Below are 24,317 nucleotides of genomic sequence, written 5' to 3' on the forward strand. Positions count from 1 at the left end.
CCACTTCCAATTTGCCTTGATTCATGGACCTGACATTCCAGGTTCCTATGAAATATTGCTCTTTACAGCATCAGACCTTGCTCCTATCACCAGTCACATCCACAGCTGGGTATTGTTTTTGCTTTGGCTCCATCCCTTCATTCTTTCTGGAGTTATTTCTCCACTGACATCCAGAAGCATATTGGGCACCTACTGACCTGGGGAGTTCCTCTTTCAGTATCCTATCATTTTGCCTTTTCATACTGTTCAGGGGGTTCTCAATTTGATTTAGGTCATACCTGGATGGCGAAACGTTGCTGCTGAACCACGCAAAGACGCCAGGATTCTTGGCCTCCGGAGGAGAAGAATTCAATCCAGGGCCAGAGACGAGGCTTGATCGCTCAGAGCTTTTATGCAATAAAGTTTTATTAAAGTATAAAGGAGATAGAGAAAGCTTCTGACATAAACATCAGAAGGGGGCAGAAAGAGTACCCCCTTGCTAGTGTTAGCAATGGAGTTATATACTCTCCAGTGAATCCAAAGAATGTCTGGAGGTCGTAAAGTCCTCACCAGATCTACTCCCATTAATTTACATTTTAAGATAACAGAATTAGCCAGAAGGTTTAATCCAGAGACTGTCCTCAGGCAAGATAATTATTGTTATATCATCCTTGTAAAGACCAGACCTACTCCCATAATTTACATTTTAAGATAACAGGATTAGCCAGAAGGTTTAATCCAGAGACTGTCCTTAGGCAGGATACATTATTGTTATATAATCCTAAGGAATGTAGAGGGGAAAAAAAGTTTGTTCTTTCTTCCTCCCTGAGAATTCCAGACCCCTCTCTCCTTGGGGACCCCTAGACTTCTTATCAACCTGCCTAGGAAATGACTCTCAATGGTCTAGTGGTTTTCCCTACTTTCCTCAATTTAAGTCTGAATTTGACAATAAGGAGTTCATGATATGAGCCACAGTCATTTACAGGTCTTTTTTTGATGACTGTGTAGAGCTTACCCATCTTTGGCTGCAAAGAATATAATCAATCTGATTTTGGTGTTGACTGTCTGGTGATGTCCATGTGTAGAGTTGTCTTTTTTATTGTTGAAGGAGGATATTTGCTATGATCAGTGTGTTCTCTTGACAAAGCTCTATTACCTTTTTTTCTAAACTCTATTACCTTTTTTTCTGCTTCATTTTGTACTCAAGGCCAAACTTGCCTGTTACTCCAAGTATCTCTTGACTTCCTACTTTTGCATTTCAACCCCCTATAGTTCTAGAAGGTTTTCTAAGTTTTCATAGAACTGGTCAGCCTCAGCTTCTTTGGCATCAGTGGTTGGGGAATAGACTTGGATTACCATGATGTTGAATGGTGTGCCTTGGAAATGAACTGAGATCATTCTGTCATTTTTGAGATTGCACCCAAGTCTTGCATTTCAGACTCTTTGGTTGACTATGAGGGCTACTTCATTTCTTCTAAGGGATTCTTTCCCATAGTCATGGATATAATGGTTATATTAATTATATTCACCCATTCTTGCCATTTTAGTTCATTGATTCCTAAGATGTTGGTGTTCACTCTTGCCATCTCCTGCTTGACCACATCGAATTTACCTTGGTTCATAGAACTAACATTTCAGGTTCCTATGCAATATTGTTAATAGCATCAGACTTTACTTTCACCACCAGATATATCCACAACTGAGCATTTTTTCCACTTTTGTCCAGCCTCTTCATTCTCTCTGGAGCTATTATTAATTGTCCTCCCTTCTTTCCCAGTAGCAAACTTCCAACCTGTGGGGCTCATCTTCTGGTGTCATATCTTTTTGCCTTTTCATACTGGTCATGGGGTTCTTACAGCAAGAATACTGAAGAGGATTGTCATTCCCTCTTCCAGTGGAGCACATTTTGTCAGAACTTTTCACTATGACCCATCTTTCTTGGGTGGCCCTGCATGGCATGGCTTCATTGAGTTATGTAAGTCCCTTCACCATGAAAAAGTTGTGATTCATGAAGGGGTTACATGTGGACTGAGGGATATTATGGTAGGAAAAGCCTATTGGAAGCCACTAGAACTGCCTCTATCAAGCACAATATTAATAATAAGCCAAAAGGAATGACTCATTCCCTCAAGATTACAATGATTAGTACCACCATCAAGAACTTGATGGATGCAGGGGTTGTAATTTTCACCCCATTCTCATTCTACTTGCCTATTTGACCTGTGAAGAAAATAGATATAAGCTAGGGAATTCCAGAAACACATCTACTTCTATTTCATTGACTATACCAAAGCCTTTGACTGTGTGGATCATAATAAACTGTGGAAAGCTCTTAAAGAGATGGGAATACCAGACCATCTTACCTGTCTCCTGAAAAACCTGTATGCAGCTGAAGAAGCAACAGTTAGAACCCTGTATGGAACAACTCATTGGTTCAAGATTGAGAAAGAAGTACGACAGAACTGTCTACTGTTACCCTGCTTGTTTAATCTGAGATAGTATATTCAAAAGCAGAGACATTACTTTGCCGACTAAGGTCCATCTAGTCAAGGCTATGGTTTTTCCTGTGGTCATGTATGGACTGTGAAGAAGGCTGAGCACCGAAGAATTGATGCGTTTGAACTGTGGTGCTGAAGAAGACTCTTGAAAGTTCCTTGGACTGCAAGGAGATCCAATCAGTCCATTCTGAAGGAGATCAGCCCTGGGATTTCTTTGCAAGGAATGAAAAAAATGAAATGAAAAATGAAAAAAGCTGAAGCTCCAGTACTTTCGCCACCTCATGCGAAGAGTTGACTCATTGGAAAAGACTGATGCTGGGAGGGATTGGGGGCAGGAGGAGAAGGGGACGACCAAGGATGAGATGGCTGGATGGCATCACGGACTCGATGGATGTGAGTCTGAGTGAACTCTGGGAGATGGTGATGGACAGGGAGGCCTGGCGTGCTGCGATTCATGGGGTCACAAAGAGTTGGACACGACTGAGTGACTGAACTGAACTGAACTGAGCACATCATGAGAAATGCTGGGCTGGATGAGTTACAAGCTGGAATCAAGATAAGTGGAAAAAGCATAAACAACCTCAGATATGCAGATGATACCACTCTAATGGCAGAAAGTGAAAAGGAACTGAAGAGACTCATGATGAGGGTGAAGGAGGAGGGTGAAAGAGTCAGCTTAAAACTGAATACTAAAAAAACTAAGATCATGGCATCCGGCCCCATGACTTCATGGCAAATGGAGGGAGAAAAGGTGGTAGTGACAGCTTTCCTCTTCTTGGGCTCTAAAATCACTGCAGATGATGACTGTGGCCATGAAATCAGAAGACATTTGCTTCTTAGCAGAAAGCTATGACAAGCCTAGACAGTGTGTTGAAAAGCAGAGACATTACTCTGCCAACAAAAGTCCATATAATCAAGGCTACGGTCTTCCCAGTGGTCTTGTATGGTTGTGAGAGCTGGATCATAAAGAAGGCAGAGTGCCAAAGAATTGATGCCTTCAAGTTGTGGTGCTGGGGAAGATTCCTGAGTCCCTTGGACAACAAGGAGATCAAATCAGTCCACCTTAAGGGAAATCAGCCCTGAATACTTGGAAGGACTGACGTTGAAGCTGAAACTCCAGTGTTTTGGTCATTTGATGTGTGTGAAAAGCTGACTCATTGGAAAAGTCCCTGATGCTGGGAAAGATCGATGGTAGAAGAGGGTGTCAGAGGATGAGATGGCTGGATGGCATCACCGAGGCAAGGGACATAAACTTGGGCAAACTTCTGGAGATGGTGAGGGACAGAGGGGCCTGGTGTTCTGCAGTCCGTGGGTTGCAGAGTCAGACATGACTGGGCAGCTGAACAACGACAGAACAAGATTCTGTAACAAGTCCTGGATGCCAATGCTGCCATGTAAGCTGCTCTGCCACTTGGGCTGGGTGATCCAGTAGATCTAATTGTGTTTAAAGTATCAATAGCAATGAGAGATGCTATTTGGAACCATTGAGACTCTGATAGGCAAATCTTAGTGCAGACCCTTGACTTTTGGAACGAAGTCATGGTATCCTCTGTGGATAACTACTCTTTAGAGAAACAGCTTTTATATTGCTACTGGGCAATATAAAAGAATGAATATTTAAATACGGGCTACAGAAGGTTTTGCATGATATGCAGGCGCCAAGTGAAATGGACAGCTCAGCATTAAAGTCCTTTTCTGGGACATTCCTAGAACAGGGATAAAGGATAATTCTCCCTGTGAGCAGAATGTTGAGCATCTTGTTCGTTTTGCTTAGAAGGAAAAATGGCCAGATTTGTGAGTATATACTGATCCATGGACTGTGGCCATGGTTTGGCTGGATGATCAGAGATCTGGAACATAACTGGAACATTGGTCTGGAGACAACAAAGAGGTCTGGAGAAGAGGTATGTGGATAGAGCTCTCTGAATGGGCAAAAAGCATGAGTATATTTGAGTCCTAGGTGAATGCTCACCTAAGGGTGACCTTGGTAAATCAAGTGAATAGGATGAAGTGTGCTGTGGATACCAGATTCTTTACCCAGCCAGTCCTATCATTGCCAATGGGCTTGTGAACAAAGCAGCCATTATGGCAGGGATGGAGGTTATGCACGGGCTCAGCAACATGAGAATGGGAGCTCCATTATGGAGGGACTGTGACTGCTTTACTCCTGTGCCCCCAGAGCCCATAGAGTGTTGTCACATAAAAGTGGGATTTTAATACTTGAATATATATAAAGTACAAAAGTTTCAAAATATGGTACTAAGGAACAAGACTATGGAGTAGCTCTTGGCAATAGTCTATTATTTAGAAGTAGAGATGATCGTGGACATTTGTGAAATTCTGTGCTTAAAGTGAGTTGGTGAGTGAGTGATGGTCACTCAGTCATGTCCGACTCTTTGCAACCCCATGGACTGAAGCCCACTAGGCTCCTCTGTCCATGGAATCTCCAGGCAAGAATACTAGAATGGGTTGCCATTTCCTTCTCCACTGCTTAAAGAAAAAATATCACTGATATTTGCTTTTCTAAATCCCAGAAGTTTTCCTTTGCTTTTCAGGCTTTTATACCAGTCAAAAGATAACTAAGATTAGAAAATATGACCAAATTCAAATTTTACATGCAAAACACTTAAATGTGGCCTTATTGCTCTAACTTTTATCAATCACCAATTATTAACAGAAATAAGCAGGCTATACTTGATTTTAAGAATTTTTAAAATGTTTACAAATTTTAAGAATTTGTAAAAATAGTTTATATGGGTATGTAGCTCTAACACTTGCATGCATGCATAAGTCACTTCAGTCATGTCTGACTCTTTGCGACCCCATGACTACAGTCTATGGAATTCTCCAGTCCAGAATACTGGAGTGGGTAGCCTTTCCCTTCTCCAGGGGATCTTCCCAACCCAGGAATTGAACCATGTCTCCCACATTGCAGGTGGATTCTTTACCAGCTGAGCCACAGGGAAGCCCCAAAATACCTTCAATACATACTGACTGAAGTATGTGCTATGAATGAAGCTTTATTACAGAGCCCTTTCCTTCCCTTTGACTTCCCAGGTGGCACTAGCGGTAAAGAACCTGCTGCCAGTGTAGGAGACTTAAGAGACATGGGTTCCATTTCTGGGTCCCCTGGAGGAGGGCATGGTAAAACCCTCCATATTCTTGCGTGGAGAATCCCATGGACAGAGGAGCCTGGTGGGCTACAATCCATTGGGTTGCAAAGAGTCAGACATGACTGAAGTGACTTAGCATACATGCATGCAAGTGTTAAAGCTACATACCCACAGAAATTAATTTGCTGAATTCTCTCTCATCTTTCTTTACTTCCTTTGCAATTTAACTATTATAAGGAACTATTCAAATATCTGGACTATAGAAATACTTGCAGTAAGTTTGTACTTCAGATTTTTGTGATGATCAAGTTTGTTTCCAGCTCTATTTCAAGTCTATTGTCTCCTCTGCAAAAATAATCCTGTTAGATGATAGATGTGGTTTGGAACTTTTTGCAAGCTAAAGCTATAGGGACATCAAATATACTAAAATACAATTTAAGACATCTACAGGAGGTATTCTGCTTTGCAGACTTGAAACTATTATTTAAATAAAAAGCCATCATACTTTCACTCAATTTAGCATCTACATGTTTGCTTAGTCTTCAGTTGTTTCAGGAGTCTGTAGACAGCACTGAGTTAGCCTGCTGTTGTAAAATTAAGATGAAGGAAAGCCTGACTGAATGTGGTAAACTGTATTTTCCAGAAATGGCTATGGACAAAGACTATTAAAGGTTCCAGTTGTCCTCCATCTCTATTTCCTTCACAATAGATTATGGCTAAATTCAATACTTCTGCAGCATATTCTTTGTATATCCTTGACTGGGAACATGTATGCATGCTTCTTTAGCTTACAAGAAATGTACCTATATTTTTACAATTTTTTTCCTAATAAAAATACATGGTTTCTTCAGAACAGCTTAAAGAAAATAATCATCCCTAATTCATCCAGAAGTCTGGCGTATTTCCTTCCCATCTTTTAAGTATACAAAAATACTGTTTTATTTGTAGTCACTCTGTAGCCATATGATTAGCCTCTTTTGTTCCTTTCTGAGGTTCTTTAATTCAGAGATTAGGTAGCTAAGCCGAAATGTGCCCTAGCGATCTCTTGTCAGTCTTCTGAGGCCAGAGGACTATTCTTGTAGCTCAGCCTCATTTCTTATGGATCTTGAACACATTTCTCCAGTTATTAACAAGCACCTGAAAATCTGTTAATCACAACCATTAAATTTACTTTTGGAAACATTAGATAATACGGTTGACATAAAATATACATATTTAAAACTAAAATATTTGGAAAGTCACCCAGTGTCTAGTCCTAATGCAACACTGACACATTCACTTATGTCTTTATAGGCCAATTATATACCCCAACTACTACAAGTTAATGCATTAAAAAGAAAGTTCCACCTTTATGTACTGAATTAAAATTTATTGTAAAAGGCAGAGTTTTATACATCCTTTTCAAAAATGAAAATTCAAAAGTCTTAGAGTTAAGCAATGAGTCTTCAACATTATAAAGCTATTTATAATAGTAATTAAAGTAGTGGTAACATTTTACCCTTATAAAAATGTCACAGCATTCAAATCACAACTTGGATCCTCAATGATTCAAGCGTATGATCTTATACAGTAAGGGTTTGGTCAGTTTTAAGATAAAATTCCTCCAGATATGCTGTCCTCAAGTCCTCTATCATCACCATCCATCAGCTCACACAGTGGGATAGCTGGCTGCTGTGGCAATTCCACAATGGTTGTTCTGGTCTTTGGCCATTTTCACGTAGCCATTCCAGCCCCATTCTGGACCCCAACTGAAAGAAGAACATGTTTTCCATTTTATACAAAGAATCAAGTACACATTAGTTTCATTAATAATAACTAATAATTAAAATAGTACTTATCATGTATTAGGTACAATTGTAAGTTCTGTTACATATATTTATATTACTCCTCTGGGTCCTTATCTTTACTTTTCAAGGTAAGAAACTGAGGCAGAACTGAGATTCCAATGTAGCAGTCTGTCTCCACAGGCTATCTTACACCTCACTTTAAAGAGCTTTAGCTGTGAAAATTGATTCTTACAACCCTCAAAGACCTCTAAGCACTGGGAGTAAAATGCAATGGCAGGACATCAAATGATAATAGAAAGAAAGGATGCACAGAGGCCACTGGACTCTTGGACAATCTTTCAGACTGAAACAATCAGCAGAGGCAAATGTTTTTTGCCCACTATTCCTTGTTCAAAAATTAGAGACAGAAAAAGGAAGGCATTTTGGACTCTGTGGGAGAGGGAGAGGGTGGGATGATTTGGGAGAATGGCACTGAAACATGTATAATATTATATATGAAACGAATTGCCAGTCCAGGTTCGAAGCATGATACTGGATGCTTGGGGCTGGTGCACTGGGATGACCCAGAGGGATGGTATGGGGAGGGCGGTGGGAGGGGGGTTCAGGATGGGGAACACGAGTATACCTGTGGCGGATTCATGTTGATGTATGGCAAAACCAATACAATATTGTAAAGTAATTAACCTCCAATTAAAATAAATAAATTTATATTAAAAAAAGAAAAGCACAGCAATGAAGACCCAGAACAGCCAAAAATAAATAAAATCTCCACCTCTCAAAAAAAAAAAAAAGAAAAGAAAAGAAAAAGGAAGGCAGCTCTCAACTCTACAGGTGAAAAATTCTTTATCTAAAACCATTGGGCTAGATGTGTTTCTGAATTAAGAAAATTTTCAGAATTTAAAAATGCAATGTTACAAATACATAATAATAACCCCAACAAACTCACCCCAACAAACTCACTAAAGAATCTTATAATCACATATTAGTACTTCTCTGTTTACTCTAACAAGTAGAACAACTTTCTGGGATTTCAAAATTTTTGCACCTTTAACTAAATACTTCCCTTTTCAATTTAAAATATAACATTTGGGGTTTTATACCTGTTCTTGACAATCCAAAATTTATTGTTATTTGAATCTGTTCCTTCAAAGCCATAGCCAACCACCAAAACACCATGATCCAGGTCTTTGCTGCTGCAGTCTGGATCATAATAAATACCTGGCAGAGTAAAATTCAGTGTTGGGATAAGGAGCTCCAAGTGACACATGAAAGTAACTCATCATATTGACTAATTAATAGAAGCATCTCAAAATTCAATGAAACATCATAAACAAATTCCAAATAAGACTTAAATAGTCAACCAAAAACAATGACTGATGAAAAATAAAAATAACTCAACTTACTAGAAATGTCCACTTAAAACTAAAATATACTTCCAACTACTAGATTCTTTAAAGTTCTAACTATAATAGTGAAACACTTTGAAAAAGGGCCCAACAATTGAAGAATAGTTACATATAGGTTGTATATAAAGAATTAATTACATAGCCATTAAAAAATATAAGAGTTTGTCATCATGAGAAAATGCTTAAAGTATAATGTCAAGTGGAAACACCGTTATTAAATGAATATACTCAAAATTCTTTAGTCATCGAAAAACAGGACTCCATGCCAAAGTCAATTATGGTGGTGTCTTCCACTTCTGACTGCCTGAATTTCTATAATAAAAGACAAACACCTACCTGATTTATAGAACTGGAAGGATGCATGGCCTGCATCAATAGCAACAGAGATGGGGCCCACAGTTGCCACTGCCTTCATAAGGGCCTTCTCCCGCTGAGGGATGTCAACAAAGCCAGTGTCATTGGCAGCAGAACACTCAGGCTTATAGGTACAGCTATTTGTGTCCTTTTAAAGGTAAAGGGGGAAAAGACTTGATTACTACCATTCACCTCCTGGGCAACATGAATTCTAGGACCATTAAGACTCAGCAGTTTGCAACTTAAATGATTTCTAAGTCAATTTTGTTATAAAGCAACCCAGAAAAATGCTACTGATTGGTTTGAAGTTGAAAAAGTAGTAGATATTTCTTCAATGAGGCCATTAAGATCTACCTGGCCATAAATTTTTCACTATGGAGAAATATGCATTATATACAGAATGGTGTTTCCTACCTGGCGCTAGTGGTAAAGAATCCACCTGCCAATTCAGGAGACACAATAAGACATGGGTTAGGAAGATCCCCTGGAGGAGGGCATGGCAACCCACCCCAGTATTCTTGCCTGGAGAATCCCATGGATAGAGGAGCCTGGCGGGCTACAGTCCATGATGTCACAAAGAGTCTTACATGACTGGCGTGACTTTGCACGCATGCATGCACAGAATGGCACACATATTCTACATGTTGCATAGAAGACAAACTACGTTAACTGTCTAAAATCAGAGACCTCTGTAATAGCTGATAATTTATAATGGCAGTTCTAACAGTTTGCATCTAAAATGTGAATGCTGAATAAGGTGTCTCTTATCTCTGAAAATGTTAGAAAGCAGAGCTGTAATGATAAGATAAGGAGCTCCTTTTACCGTTGCAAGATATGGATAAGATTCCTCTGAGTCCAGGCCTCCGTTTTCCTTAATATACTGGAAGGCATTATCCATTAGGCCACCATTGCAACCCTGATTGCCTTGAGGCCGAGAGCAGTCCACCAGGTTTTGCTCACTCAGTGAAACAAGTTTGCCGGTTTTCCGAAACATCTGTCCTTCAAGAGCACCAGTGGCACTAAACGCCCAACAAGAACCACACTGACCCTGAAAATAAAAGAGCCATCAGTTTACAAGACAGATACAAAGACCAACAACAATCCATATACCTAAACACGCCTAAGAAGATCTGGATTTGAATACTGTCATACCTGATTCTTCACAGGAGTTACATAGCCTTTCTTAGTCCAATCCACAGATTTGGGGACATCAATAAGGAGAGGTTCACGGAACAGTTTCCCCTTCTTACGCTTCTGATTTTGAAAACCATTCATCACCTGCCTAAATTCTTCATTGGTCTTTAAGGAAAAGTAAATAAAATGTAGAAAAAGTAAGAAGTTATTTTGCTGAAGTATTGAGGAGAGGAGGCACAAAAAATTCAGCAACTCCTGCCACACTCACCATGTCACCAAAGGCATTCATTGCCATGCTGAAGCCATGTTTCCCTTGGCTGTATTCCTGATTATGCAGGTCAATTATTTTCTTATTCTTCTCCCACACTGCTCTCCTCCATCCTTCTTCATTCTAGATGTAAAAATATAACTGATCATTTTTATTTCTACTTAAAACCCAACCCATGTTCACCAAATGGATTTTCAGACAGAGAAAAATTACTGTCAGGAATGGCTTTATACTGCTGTTCTCCAAACTCCCACACAGGAATATATGCCCATGCTGTGCTCAGAAATATATGCTATTAAGTTACTACCTTGGTCAAAGTTGACAAAACTACTCCAGAAACTATTCAGACCAACAGCACAGACCATTCTTTATGAGGGTCCCTTTGGACATTTTCAGATGTTACCAACCATGCCATATAACCTCCTGTGCGTTGCCTTCCACTGGTGCCAATGTGCATCTAAATTTGGATCAAGTTTTGGAGCAGCTGAGGCTACTCCCAAGCAAAGGACGGTCAGGAAGAATGAAGGATTCATGTTTCAAAAACCTAAGAAAGAAAAAGAAATTAATAAGTATTTGATGAGACCAATCCTTAAACAAAAAAAGCTTACTTCTGAGATGTTACAGCCACTATAGTGGACTGAGAACATTTAAATGATCTTCTCAAATATTTATGAAAGGTCTGTAGAAAAAGGTTAAAGATACAGATGGAGAAAAACATAAAATATTACACAAAATTATTACATTTTGATTCAGCCATCAAACTGAAAAAACAGGCTGATAACTGCTATAGGAATGGAAACCGACTTCACCATGAGTGCACTGAAAATTCACCATGGTAAGGATCGCTCAGCTGGTAAAGTACCCGCCTGCCAGTGAAGGAGACGAAATAGACTCCAGTTCAACCCTTCGGTCGGGAAGATCCTTTGGAGAAGGAAATGGCAACCCACTTAGATATTTCTGCCTGGAAAATTCCATGGACAGGAGAGCTTGGCGGCTACAGTCCAGGAGTCGCAGAGTCGGACAGGACTGAATGCACACGCACACAAGCACGCAAGGGTCTCTGCCATCTTATGGGTTGGAGTCTTAAGGTAATAATAGCTAGGGAACCGCTGGTTCAGGTTACTTACTGAAGAAGGTACGCAGGTGACGAGAAATTGTATTTATCAGGACGCCTGACCCCAAGTAGGGACAGACATGAATCCCGAAAAATTAGGTGCTACCTCACACCTTTCTTCTTGAGTAATAAACGGCAGAGAGAGAGTTACACCTTCGAATCTCCGCTACTTGAAAACTTTCTGAAAAGCCTCCCCAGTACTAGGTGGGCCGAAGTGCACCCAGCCCTCCACCCGTCCTTCACCTTGTCCTGTGTAGCCCACTCCTTCCCTCTCCCTCAAACTGGCACGCGATCACAACAGCGACCTGAGCCCCAGTTCTCGTGCCGGACAGGGCCCGACTCTGACTCCTAGGGCTCGGAGAAGCCGGCCGGGCTGAGTTCGCACCAGCGTTGCAGGTGGGGCCAGCCCAGGAACGTGCCGGCCCACTCTCAGGCCTCCGCACAAGCCAGTCGCTTCCAGAGGATGTTTACTGTGGCGCAGCGAGCGACTGGTCCCGTAACCCGGCGTTCAGAGGTCAGACTACAGCGATCCACCGGGACTTTGTGCCGGCTGTCGCCCAGAGACTGACCCGCCTAGTACCCGCTGTGGTCTCAGCTTCGCCCCTGGATTTCCCCAAAATAGCCCTTCCCCCTACACCACCTCAAGGAGGCCAAAGCTCGAGGCGGTGCCGACCCAACCTCGTTAACTCCCGGCGGATAGAAGCTGTTGTTTCCTGGAGGTCGCGCCTACTCCCTCCCTCGAGTCCCTGGATATCGCCTCCTCCAGTCTTTGGCCCGAACCCGCCTCAGCCCGACTGGGTCCCTGACCTGCGGCTTCCAAAGCTGCGCAGGCGCACTGCACGGTCTCACGTTTATCTCGCCAAAGGTCGCCGAGGCCGGAGGTGCGGGCCAGGTCGCGCTTGACTCAGCCTTTAAGGCCTGGGTTTGCGGCCCGCCCGGCCCCGCCCCTCCCGCCTGCCCGCGCAGCGATTGGCTGAGCTGGTCAGCGGGCAGGGCCTCCAGGCGTGGGTACTCTGGGCGCGTGATGCGACTCTGTTCCAACTTGTCCCAGGGAAGGCGGTCCCAGCCTCAATGGGACCGAGTACGAAGAGCTGGGGGTCCGTGGGCAGTGCTGAGGAGGGGTCCGGCGCCTTCCTCGGAACCAACATCAGCTAATTACCTCGAATTCCTATGTTCGGCTGGGTTCATGAAAAGAAACTTACAGGGAGCCCCAATTGGATTTTCAGTGTAACTCTGTACCTCCTTTAGTCCTAGAGTTTTTGGTGAAAATCTGCGGGAGGACTGAGAACTGTCTTGTCTAGGGGCTCCCGCTTATTCAACAGCAAAGGTTGGACAGGCTGGAGGAACCCCGAGCCCTCAGGCAGACGTGTTCCCTCCCGGGTTGAGGGTGGTACTGGCTGGATTTGAGAAGAATCAGAGCGGAATGGCAGTTCCTCAAAGCTTATGACTGGTCACTGCACAAAATTCAGGAGGCAAAGGGATGGGCTGGGTGGGTCTGCAGAGACAGGGTGCATTTTCTTATGCCCCTGTCCTGTTTTTCCCAGTCAGGAGGTCTTCTCGCCTTTCAAGCCTCTTAAAACCAACAGAAATGAGCTATTACAGAAAATTTGTCTTAATAAAAAGAAGAGTTGAGGAAAAAGGGTGGAAACCACTTTTGCTTCCCCACTCTTTGAATTATGGATTATTGTTTTCCTTCAAGAGGATAGACTGTCTTACTTCAAGAGAAGTATCCAAAGTACTTCTCTTGAGATGTAAGAAATCTACTTCTAAAATCAGTGGTTTAATTATGTTTAATATTAGGATTTAGATTTACATGGTTAAAAGAAAAGTCTTGGATAGAGGAGAAAATAGAGGGCTAAAGATTTGAGGAAATTAATTCAGAGGCCTTTTAAAAAGTTATTTAAAAAATTATATAAGAAACATTTTTGTTATAGAAAATGTATTTTAGAAAATAAACACCCTCAGCTGCTCACCCATAACTCTTTTATATGTATATAATAAAATAGTCATAGTGCATATCAATTTGAAAACTCAGTTAAAATTAAATTAGTAACCTTCGTAGAAGTACAAATATTTTAAAAAATCGATTTATTAAAAATGTCTATTTTATGTTCTTTGAAGTAAAATCTCTTTCCTTTCAAACACAGCTAGCAGCCAGGATTTCTCGGGTGGTTACAGAAATATATATTGTATGGCGAATGACTAGAAATTTTTGTTTTGTTCTTTTTCTTTTCTTTATTTAGAAGTAGTTGGGGGGATCAATGGGGCTTCCTAGGTGGCTCAGTGGTAAAGAATCTGCCCGCCAATGCAGGAGACGCAGGAGATGCGTCTCTCTAGGTCAGGAGGATCCCCTGGAGGAGGTCATGGCAATCCACTCCAGTATTCTTGCGTGGAGAATCCCTTGGACAGAGGAATCTGGTGGGCTACAGTCCATAGGGTGGCAAGAATTGGACACTTGAGCAACTGAGTATGTACACATGCATGGCGGTCAACACAAGTATCATTCACACGTGGAAATAAATGAAGAGCACCTACATGGGAACAACTTATTCCCTACATGGAAACAACATGATATAAGGAAGGACGCAATTCTTGTCTGGGTGATGGAAAGCTTTATAATGAGAAAAGGGGAAAGTTTCCATAATCCCTGATTGGAGGCTGTTATTATAAGCAAGCTGGAAGAAGAGTACCTAGAAATGATACATCTTACATTTTGGGAGAATATTTTGATTTCTCTGGTTTGTCCTGGAATTGGAAAGAAAAAATAAATTGTTAGCCACTCACTAAGTCCTGACAGTTCTGAAGTGGTTGCTGCAAAGTTTTCTCATGTGTGTTAGAGTTCTATTGTTGTATGAAGTTGAACCATTGTCCGTTTGTTTACTCAGACTATCACAAGAAATCTAAGTTATGCTAACACGTGGGTTTTACAGTTGCCCTTGGGTCACAGCTCCTTAAGATTGAAGAGGGTGGAAAAACCTGCTACTTCTTGACTGTCTGCCTTGAGCAATACCTGACTGGAGGCTGTGTAACTCGTGCTGCTCCAAAGAATGGCATCTCCTTTGTTTCTTGGAATGTGATAAAAACACAATGGATGGGAAATGGACTCTTTTTTTCCCTTAAGCAAATATGCTGAAACCATAAATTTAAGAAATATCTAAATTCAGGAAAAAGCCATTTAAACAAGACAATGAATTATTGCTCAAACTCCTGAAATCTGCTAACAACATTATCTCTTAAATAATGCATTACAGAGTTGTGTTATTACTAACCATTATGTTCCTTTTCTTCTTCTATTCCCACTTTTTTGCAAAGTAACTTAGGTGAGTGTTTATTATTGAAACAGTCACATTTTAGCCAAGTAACCAAGCCTTAGCTCTGCTTTCGATGAAATGCAGTTGGTATAACTTAACAATTATCTGTGAAAGGATATTTTGTGTGAATCTGTCTAGATTTCTTTTGCTTACTTGTGAAACAAGATATAAATTCTTTATCCCATCTCTGGAAGTTTCAACCATAGTGGAATGAACAAATCTCATGTGGTGGTATTCAAGACCCTGAGGCCACTTAACATCTCTCCCCAATATAACAGCCCCCTCTAATTTGTTTAACTTCAATGAGCCATTAATTACTCCTAAAAATCATTATCCAATCCATTTGTAAAGTGTTTTACTAGTTATAATTTAATAGAAAAGTGTTTGTTTATGGTTAGTAGTTCAAATGAAGCCAAGTAAGAAATAATCTATTTTTCTAAGTTTCTGTAACCTTGCTTTTCCTATAGGGTTAAACAGCCAATTTGTTAAGTGAGTAAGTAAATCAATCTACAAGAATTAAATTCTTACTTTGCGCTTGTTGACCACTCCTGGTGTAGTTTGTGCATTTACTTAGGCATGTTTACATGTAAAGACTTACCCAGTGGCTCAATGGTAAAGAAGAGACATGGGTTCAATCATTGAGTCAGGAAGATTTCCTGGAGGAGGAAATGGCAATCTAACTCCAGTATCCTTGCCCGGAAAATCCCATCTGGCGGGCAGCAGTCCCTAGGATTGCGAAGAGTCGGACACAACTGAGTGACAGCACACAGCACACACATTGTACATATAACTTTCCTGACAGCTTTTCTGAAGCTCAGCCTTTCCATTTAAACAAACTAAGATTGACTACAGTAGTCTTGATTTTACAGCATATGTGCACAGCCATGATTAATATATTTAAATGAGATTATGGCAAAGCATATTGGTGCAGTAGGTAACAGGAGCTGACCTTGGGGGATTGTCCCTACTCCTAAGATTATAAGGAGCTTCCCTTGTGGCTCAGCTGGTAAAGAATCCACCTGCAAGGCGGGAGACCTGGGTTCAGTCCCTGGATTGGGAAGATCCCCTGGAGAAGACAAAGGCTACCCATTCTAGTATTCTGGCCTAGAGAATTCCATGGACTGTATAGTCCATGGAGTCTCAAAGAGTCAGACACAACTGAGCAACTTTTTTATTTTTTATTTAAGATTATAAGAGGATCTCTTCCTAAAATCTGAAAGTCTCTTAATGAAACAAGGTATAGTAGTTTCTTATGGTTGCTATAGCAAATTCCCACACGTTTGGTGGCTTAAAACAGCAAGAATTTATTCTCTTACAGTTGTGGCGATCAGAAGTCCAAAATCAGCATCACTTTCGGTTGAAAACCAGGGGTTGATAGGGCTGTACTCCCTCCGGAGGCTCTAGGAGAAAACCTGCTCCTCCTTTCTTCCAGCTTCTGAGGCCACCAGGCACTCCTTGATTTGCGGCTGCATCACTCTCCTCTCTGCCTCTGTGGTCACATTGCCTTCTTCCCTTCAGTCTGTGTCAAATATCCCCCCACCTCCCTCTTATAAGAATATTTAGGCCCACCCAGATAATGCAGGATAATCTTTCCATCTCAAATACTTAATCACATTTGCAAAATATTTATAATATAAGGTAACATTTACAGGTTCCAAGAATTAAGACCTTATATGTTTGGGGTCCTAACATGGTATAAGTAAAGAATGGTATAAGGGAGGATCAATTTTTTTGACTGTGTTTCAAACTTGTGTTTAAGGTATCTTTAGTTCAAGGCTATGGTTATTCCAGTAGTCATGGATGGACGTGAGAGTTGGACTGTGAAGAAGGCTGAGTGCCGAAGAATTGATGCTTTTGAACTGTGGTGTTGGAGAAGACTCTTGAGAGTCCCTTGGACTGCAAGGAGATCCAACCAGTCCATTCTGAAGGAGATCAGCCCTGGGATTTCTTTGGAAGGAATGATGCTAAAGCTAAAACTCCAGTACTTTGGCCACCTCATGAGAAGAGTTGACTCATTGGAAAAGACCTTGATGCTGGGAGGGATTGAGGGCAGGAGGCGAAGGGGACGACTGAGGATGAGATGGCTGGATGGCATCACTGACTCGATGGACGTGAGTCTGAGTGAACTCCAGGAGTTGGTGATGGACAGGGAGGCCTGGCGTGCTGCAATTCATGGGGTCGCAAAGAGTCGGACATGACTGAGCGACTGAACTGAACTGAACTGAGGCTGGCTTCACTAGTACAGCTAGGCCCTGTATAGCACCTTCCCACTCTGTAATTTCGTTGCTCATGTACCCTATTGCAAACAACAGTTTTTGCCTTGACTCTCCTGTTAGTGCAAAGTTTGACACAGTTTTTTAGGTCTCAAGACTCCCACACAGCAGTTTTTATTACCTCCCTTTCCCTCCTCTTTTCACAACCACCTATTCCATGGTCTCTGCATATAAAGGCATTGCTCACCCACTCCTACCCTGAGATACTTCTGGTTTAGGCTTTGAGCATCTTTCTATTGCAATCATCCCTATTAATAAAGTCTTTCCCTGGACATACTGCATCATTATGTGAAGAGGTCAAGACAGAGAAGACCTTTGTGCTGTTAATAGAGCTTGCATATATTCATGGGGGTTGGGGGTATAGGGAAGCAGTGTTCCATAGGAAAGATAACTCCATCTGTGAATACCTGGTACTTCTGGAAATTAAAACATGATCGAAAAAGATTCCCCTGATGATAATGATGATTCTAAATAGCTAAATAACACAGGTGCCAGGCACTGTTCTAAGAATGTTATTTGTGTGCCTTCATTTAAGTTCCCAACAACACTATGACAGTAATTCTCAAACTTGAAGTGCATCAGAATCACCTGGGGGCAGGGCAGGGGCTTGTAACAACTCAGATTGCTGACCTCTGACCCCCAGCGTCTGAGTCAGTGGATCTGGCATAGGGTTCCTGAATTTGCTCTTCTAATAAGTCCGCAAGTGATGTAGATGTTTCAGATAAGGGGACCCACACGGAGAACGACTGCCCCAGGAGACGGGTGCCTCATTTTACAGACGGAGATGGTCATGGCAATGGGCTATACAAAACCAAGGGTGGTGCCAGATTCCTCTCTAAAGTGAGGAAGTAAATGCACTTTAGGTAGGCAGAGCTTAGAAAAGGAAGCTGAGCTTTGGAGACTCGGCCTTTGTCCCTCACCCCCAGGCCCCATCCCTCACTTTGCAAATTGGATTCTGGTTGCCAGAGGGCACAAGGAAAATGCAGCAGAAGCACTGAGGATACCTGAGATAAGGAGCCACAATTTCTCAGGGCCAGGCTCTGGAGTTCAATGCTATGCTGGCTTACCTGGTGTCATGTGAAAGGAGGAAAAGATAGGTGAGTCACACAGAAGGCATGTGACCGCCTGAGGAGTCATGCCTACCCTGGGCTGGGCCTCTTCCCACCCGATCAGCTTCTAGCAGGGTGTTTTGCCTTGTGCCTCCTGAGTGTTTCCCTGCTTGATCATTTCGCAGAGACAAAAGCTCTACATCTTACCTATAATCAAGTCATTGTTAGATTTTTAAGCCTACCTTTGATGACAATGCTTCAACAACTCATGATTTTGAGAAGCTCATGTTTTCACCAATTCTAAAAACACACACATGAAACAGTCCTTTTTTAAAAATTGAAGCCACAAAAAGGAAATATAACCATATAATTAGGTATACCCAATTCCCTATATGATCATCTCAAAAACCAAAACCAGGGAATTCTTTTCAATAGAAGCTCTGGTAATTTTGCTGAGTTACCGAATCCACTCTGGTCATTTATGTATGCTTTTTCTTGTGTCCTGTGTGTTCAACCCTCCACTCCCTGCCCCCCACCAAAAAAACCTGTGATTGCTACCACTCTTAGTTTCATTGTCCTCAAAGCAGTCCTATAGCTGTGGTCTCAATCACATCTAAACTTTATGTCCATAATATCCATGGAGGAACTCAGCTTCTACTTTGAGAACTAACCTACTCTTATAAATATGGAATCTGATCTTTCTTGGGAATCACTGCTAACATGGCCAGATGAAATAGCATGTAAGAGCTCTGTATAGAACACACAACTCTGGTTGAAGATGGTGTTCTCCAACTCTAGGAAGAGAAAACAGGCAGATGGTGGAATGCATAGGTTCTCGCCAGTCTTGTAGCCCCACCACACCATTGAATTAGTAAGCTTGCAGTCTGATTATTCTGCCTGAGTGTTTCCTTCCCATCATGCTATGCTTCTTGCCTAAAGAATAAAGATCACACAAGGTGGCCATTCCAAGGCTAATTAGCATCTACACTGTGGATATGGCATGTATGTCTTCTAAATGTACCCACCCCTCTGCATAGCATTTTACCCCTAACACACACTTTCCCAGTTTTGAGCTTCTCCGTCAGTCCAGTGGTTAGGACTCTGTGCTGTCATTGCCAAGGGCCCAGATTCAATTCCTGGTCGAGGAACTAGGGTCTCACATGCTGTGTGTCAAGGCCAATAAATAAATAAATAAAATAAAAGTAAAAATAAGAAAAATTTCCATGGGCTAACTATAAAAATTATTGTCATGCAATGCTCAGTAATAGTGTCCAGTGATGGTTGCGTGACTCTGTGGAAAGTGAACGGAATTTGTGTAAATTTGGATAGTGGTAAAGAAGAATTTTCTCCAAGTTCAAAAGAGGAAATGGAACTAAAGGATAATTTGATGTAAAATATGTGTTTTAGTTGCACAAGGAGGACAGACAAAGCTAAGTTTCATATTTGATCTCTCCAACAAAGTCATTTTGAGGACAAAGACTTTGTTTTACAGTCTTGGGGTCTTCAGTGTGTGACAGACATGCAATAAACATCACTGCAGAATGACAGTCATTGGGCTAAGAGAGGGATTGTTGCCAACTTGACTACAATTTCCTGGGGACCGTGGTACTTGGTCCAGAAATCAGTGGGTCTCATGTGGACTTGGGAAACTTCTCTTGCTCCCAGAACACAGAAATCCTAGACCCTCTTCACTATCTTTCAAATGCTTAGAAATACCATAGGGAGCTTAGAACTATTTCTTTCCTTAGAGCGTCTCTAAGATCAGGAGCTAATCAGCAAAGGTGCCCTGAGTCTCACCACCCCATCCTCAGAGTCCTGATAAATTCTAGAACTCTGCTGGAATCCACCAAGGCAGTCCAGGAGGTCACAGTAAGTGGCCTCTATAGATGGTAAGCCAAGAAGCTCTCATTCCTGCCTGATCCCAAGGAGCTGTGCTACTCTTCTGCACCTCTCTTAGGAGAACCCTAAAGGAACATTAAGGAAAAAGAAATAGAGATGCATGAGAGAAATGGTAAAAATGAGGATGGAAGTAAGACTCATCTAATCAAGTGTTTAATCTAGTGATTTCCAAGAACACACTGTACTAACATAATAAATTCATTTGGTATCATGTGGCATTTCCCCCTGTTGCATACTCTGAAAATCTAGGCACTGAATCCAATAGACAATGAAATCTTTCTGTAAGAACAATGGGGAGTTGCCATTGAAAGCTGATAGTTTGATCATTTTGTCCAGTTAGAGAAAGAGCAGGAAACACTGGGGACTTGTGTGAATTTTCATTTCTGTTTTACCTTTACAGTTTTTCTTTTGAACTGAGAAGCTGTGAAAAACATTTATACTTTCTCTTCTTCCTGTTTATTATTTTGATTGAAATGGAGGAGAGAACTGATAAATAAAAATGCTTTGCTGAAAACATTAAACTTTGATATCCAATTAAATAATATTCTAAAACTTCTACTTTAAAACTTTTCTATGTTATGATCGTGTCTTCATAAAAAATGTCAGTGGAAAAATGACAAACTAATAAAAGCAACAACTTTCAGTACCCTTTGACCCAATTTACTACCCAATTGCACTGTCTTCAAAATATAGATAGTTCCAATCTCAACTTTGGTAGTCATAAACTTTGTACAAATAACGTATCCTCTCCAAGGTTCATCCTTGGAGATTCAAACCATATCTTCACTATAAGATGTAGTTCCATCCACTATAAGATGTGGATAATACTAATCACCTCATAAGATTGTATTAAAATTAAATGAGATAACACGAATACTGATACGAGCAGCCACATTCAGAATTTCTGTCTCTAAAATGGACATATCCTTGAATAATATTCATTCCAAAGGTACACTAACATTGCCATGACCTCTGTTGCAACTGAGATATGATCTGTTGGTCATGTTATTGCTTTTATCATTCATCTAGAATCCTACTGTAAGGCAGTAGAGAAGGTTGTAACTTGATCCAGGGAAACAGCCCTCAATTACCACAAAACCATGGGAGCTGGCATCCTTCCCATTCAGGATGATCCTCTGCCAAATTTCTTCCATTTTTTTCATGTTATTGTCCTAGGAAGGTCTCCCCTCCAGGAACTCACATGAACCTATGAGAGGATTTGAAATCCTCTAAAAGAGTGATAGAACTGTAAAATATGTGTCCAATTTCATTTAAGGAATTTGAGTGGTAGGATTGAAACAAAGGGTCTTGAGGTGTTTTGGCATCATATACCAGGCCTGCATCCAGAATGATATGAATGACTGAGCCTCGCCCTTACTGCTAGCCCTTTAGCCAGATCTGTAGGACTGCGTGTTACATCCTTCGACTCTCTGCCTCCTGGGGATACTGTATAAGAGGTTGGAATGGAAGGGTGGAGCCTAGGGATAATAATAGCACAGTGGCTGGATTCAGGAAGTGATGTTTTGCCGTTCATCCTAGGAATCCTTTCTGAGTCCCTTTTATGTCAGGCCCTGTGCTGAGGAATCAGTGATGAACAAACACAGATACTTGCCTGTGCTGGAGAAGCTTACATCCATGCAGTAGAGAAGAATCAAATATTCCTTTTGGATAATATATAGACTTGTGCTTGCTTCCTTCCCCTGTTCATCCAACAATCTTGGCACCTTCTTATTTTGTGGATCCACAGGTAATAAAGTTTCCATATAGCCATTCCATGCCCCTGGTAGAGGGAGGCTCAGAAAGGGTGGCCTCTTCTATCTTCTCTGGATTTCATCAGGAAAAAGAGGAGTCCTGAACGACATCAAATAAAAGACCTTCTGACCTTCATTACAGCTCAGACATGCCTGGTTGATTCAGATGTTTCTGCTGTAACCACAGGGCCGCCTGGCTCTGCTCCAGCTCACCCGACTGTGACCTGATGTCTGAGCTCTGTCTTCAGGGAGTCTGACTGCACCACTGGCCCTCAGGCTGTCCTCATGGTCTCCCTGTGGTGACCGCACCATTACCTTCTGCAGGTCCCCCTGTGTTAACAGAGAAAACAGGGGCCAATATTCCAATCAGAGAGGACAGGTAGTGGAGGAATGGTGCAGCCTTTGAGGTTTTAACCAAAACATTTTCATTACCACCTTGAAGTCATTTCTCCAGGGGAAAATGTTTGTTTCAACAGAGTGGGTACAGGACCATCCCCTGTCTACCACCAAAGGTATTACCCGAAACATCTAGGATCATGTTGTTGTTCAGTCGCCAAGTTGTGTCTGACTCCTTGCAACCCTGAGAACTGTAGCACCCATGAACTGTAGCACGCTGGGTCTCCCTGTCCTTCACTATCTCCCTGGTGATAAATGGCATCAATAATACAAACTCGGGTCTTCCCTGGTGACTCAGTGGTAAAGAATCTGTCTGCTAATGCACACATGGGTTCAACCCCTGGTCTGGGGAGATCCTCCATGCGGTGGAGCAACTAAGCCCATGCAACACAACTATTGAGCCCGTGGTCTGGAGCCTGGGAGCCATAACTACTGAACCCACACTCCACAACTACTGAAGCCTGCATGCCCTAGAGCCTGTGCTCCGCAACAAGAGAAGCCACCGAATGAGAAGGCCACACATCACAACTAGAGAGTGGCCCCTGCTCTCCACAACTAGAGGAAAGCTCATGCAGCAGTGAAGACCCAGCAGAGCTGAAAACAAACTGATACATAAAAATAAAATTTTAAAAATGCAAACTCTTCTATTTTAGATCTGATACTATATCATGGATATAATTTCTTTTCAGTACGTATAGTATTCCCTTGTTTGACTATACCGTAATTCCTTTAATACTCTCCTTTTCTTTTATTGATGAGCATTTAGTTTTTTTTTCATTTACAAACAACACTTCATTGAACATCTTTGCACATATATCTTTACAGATATGTTCAAGTGTTATAAAACTAATTCCTGGAAATGGAGCTACTTGCTGGATATGTATCTAATACACACTCCCATCTGTAGTGAAGGAGAATGTGCATTTCCTCACAACTTGTGCACCAGCTCATTTATAAGCAAAATATGATCTAATTGTTGTTTTATCACATTGAGAATCAGTTGTTCCAGGGCTATTACGTACGCAGCTGGAATTGACACTTGAATATATTCCTTACAACAACCACATGAGGTAAGAATTGCTAACCATTTTACAACTGAAAAACCAAATGTGAGTTAGCTATGTGCCATTAGGCAAATAGTTTAAGCACTCAGCATTTTCAGTCTCCTAGTAGAAAAACGGAAATTGTAGTACTGTCCATACTTGCTGTATGGGTGTGATGGTCAATTTATGTGCCAATTTGGGTAGGCTATAGTCCCCAGTTATTTAATAAAAATAATCTAGTTGTTGTTAGGTGTTTTAATCTAGTTATTGTAGGTATTTTAAAATGTGATAAAAGTCTATTGGTTGACTTTAAGTAAGGGAGATTATCCTAGATAATCTGGGTGGGCCTGATTCAACAATTGAAAGATCTTAAAAGTAGAGCTGAGGCTTCCCTGAGGAAGAAGAAATCTCATCTGTGGACTCAGTTGGGCATGAGAATTCCATCATGTTTTTCCTGATGACCTGCCCCACAAATTTTGGACCTACCCAGCCAGCCCCACAATTGCATAAATGAATTCCTTGCAATGAAGCTCTTAATACCTGCTTCTTGCTGGTTTTCTGCCTCTGGCTGAACACAATGAGAGTGTGTTAAAAATTAAAAGTACTATATATCTGCAAAGTATTTTAGGATGTCTGTGAATTGTGTGATATGATACATTTACATTTTAAATTTCCTGGGGGGGGATGGCAGAATAGAAAGAAGACTGAAAAGACTAGGTCCTGGGGTCTTTTATAACCACCAACAGGCTGTATAATTTTGAATAAATGACATCATTTCTGAGCCTCCATTTCCTCACTTAAAAATATAAAAATAGAGTTCCACTAGATGATTTCTAAGGACTTTTCAGGGCTAAAATTTTGAATTTGAATTTGCTTTATATCCACAATCAGGCTTTAGAATCTTTTTTACTGTCAGCTTTGTGGTATCATTCACAAGCAAAG

The 24,317-nt window shown here is 41.3% G+C and overlaps 2 protein-coding genes across 7 annotated transcripts in view; one reads left to right on the forward strand and one right to left on the reverse strand.

Moving 5' to 3' along the window:
• Positions 6,939 to 12,554, reverse strand: CTSV (cathepsin V). 6 transcript variants are annotated; one of them, XM_018051782.1, is made up of 8 exons: positions 12,509 to 12,554; positions 10,947 to 11,083; positions 10,540 to 10,662; positions 10,290 to 10,436; positions 9,961 to 10,185; positions 9,120 to 9,285; positions 8,478 to 8,595; positions 6,939 to 7,338 (listed from the first exon to the last, which is right to left on the reverse strand). In XM_018051782.1, exons 2-8 carry the CDS (start codon positions 11,070 to 11,072, stop codon positions 7,239 to 7,241), a joined length of 1,005 nt encoding a protein of 334 aa, XP_017907271.1. In that variant the 5' UTR covers positions 11,073 to 11,083; positions 12,509 to 12,554; the 3' UTR covers positions 6,939 to 7,238.
• Positions 11,332 to 24,317, forward strand: part of LOC102189675 (spermatogenesis-associated protein 31A3) — a 182,365-nt gene continuing 169,379 nt past the window's right edge. The window contains exons 1-2 of the mRNA XM_018052781.1: positions 11,332 to 11,374; positions 12,006 to 12,534. Coding sequence (XP_017908270.1) covers positions 11,332 to 11,374; positions 12,006 to 12,534 — 572 coding nt within the window. The remainder of the gene's footprint in view (positions 11,375 to 12,005; positions 12,535 to 24,317) is intronic.

The sequence above is a fragment of the Capra hircus genome, chromosome 8 (genome assembly GCF_001704415.2).
Source record: "Capra hircus breed San Clemente chromosome 8, ASM170441v1, whole genome shotgun sequence".
Classification (NCBI taxonomy): domain Eukaryota; kingdom Metazoa; phylum Chordata; class Mammalia; order Artiodactyla; family Bovidae; genus Capra; species Capra hircus.

Bases quoted from the DNA above. Each gene is read 5' to 3' on its own strand.
- CTSV (XM_018051782.1), bottom strand. From the start codon at position 11,072: ATGAATCCTTCATTCTTCCTGACCGTCCTTTGCTTGGGAGTAGCCTCA. The intron at 9,286-9,960 runs GTAAAAGGAGCT...TACCTTTAAAAG, and splicing joins CTTATCCATATCTTGCAACG to GACACAAATAGCTGTACCTA. The intron at 7,339-8,477 runs GTATAAAACCCC...TTCTTCTTTCAG, and splicing joins TTTTGGATTGTCAAGAACAG to TTGGGGTCCAGAATGGGGCT.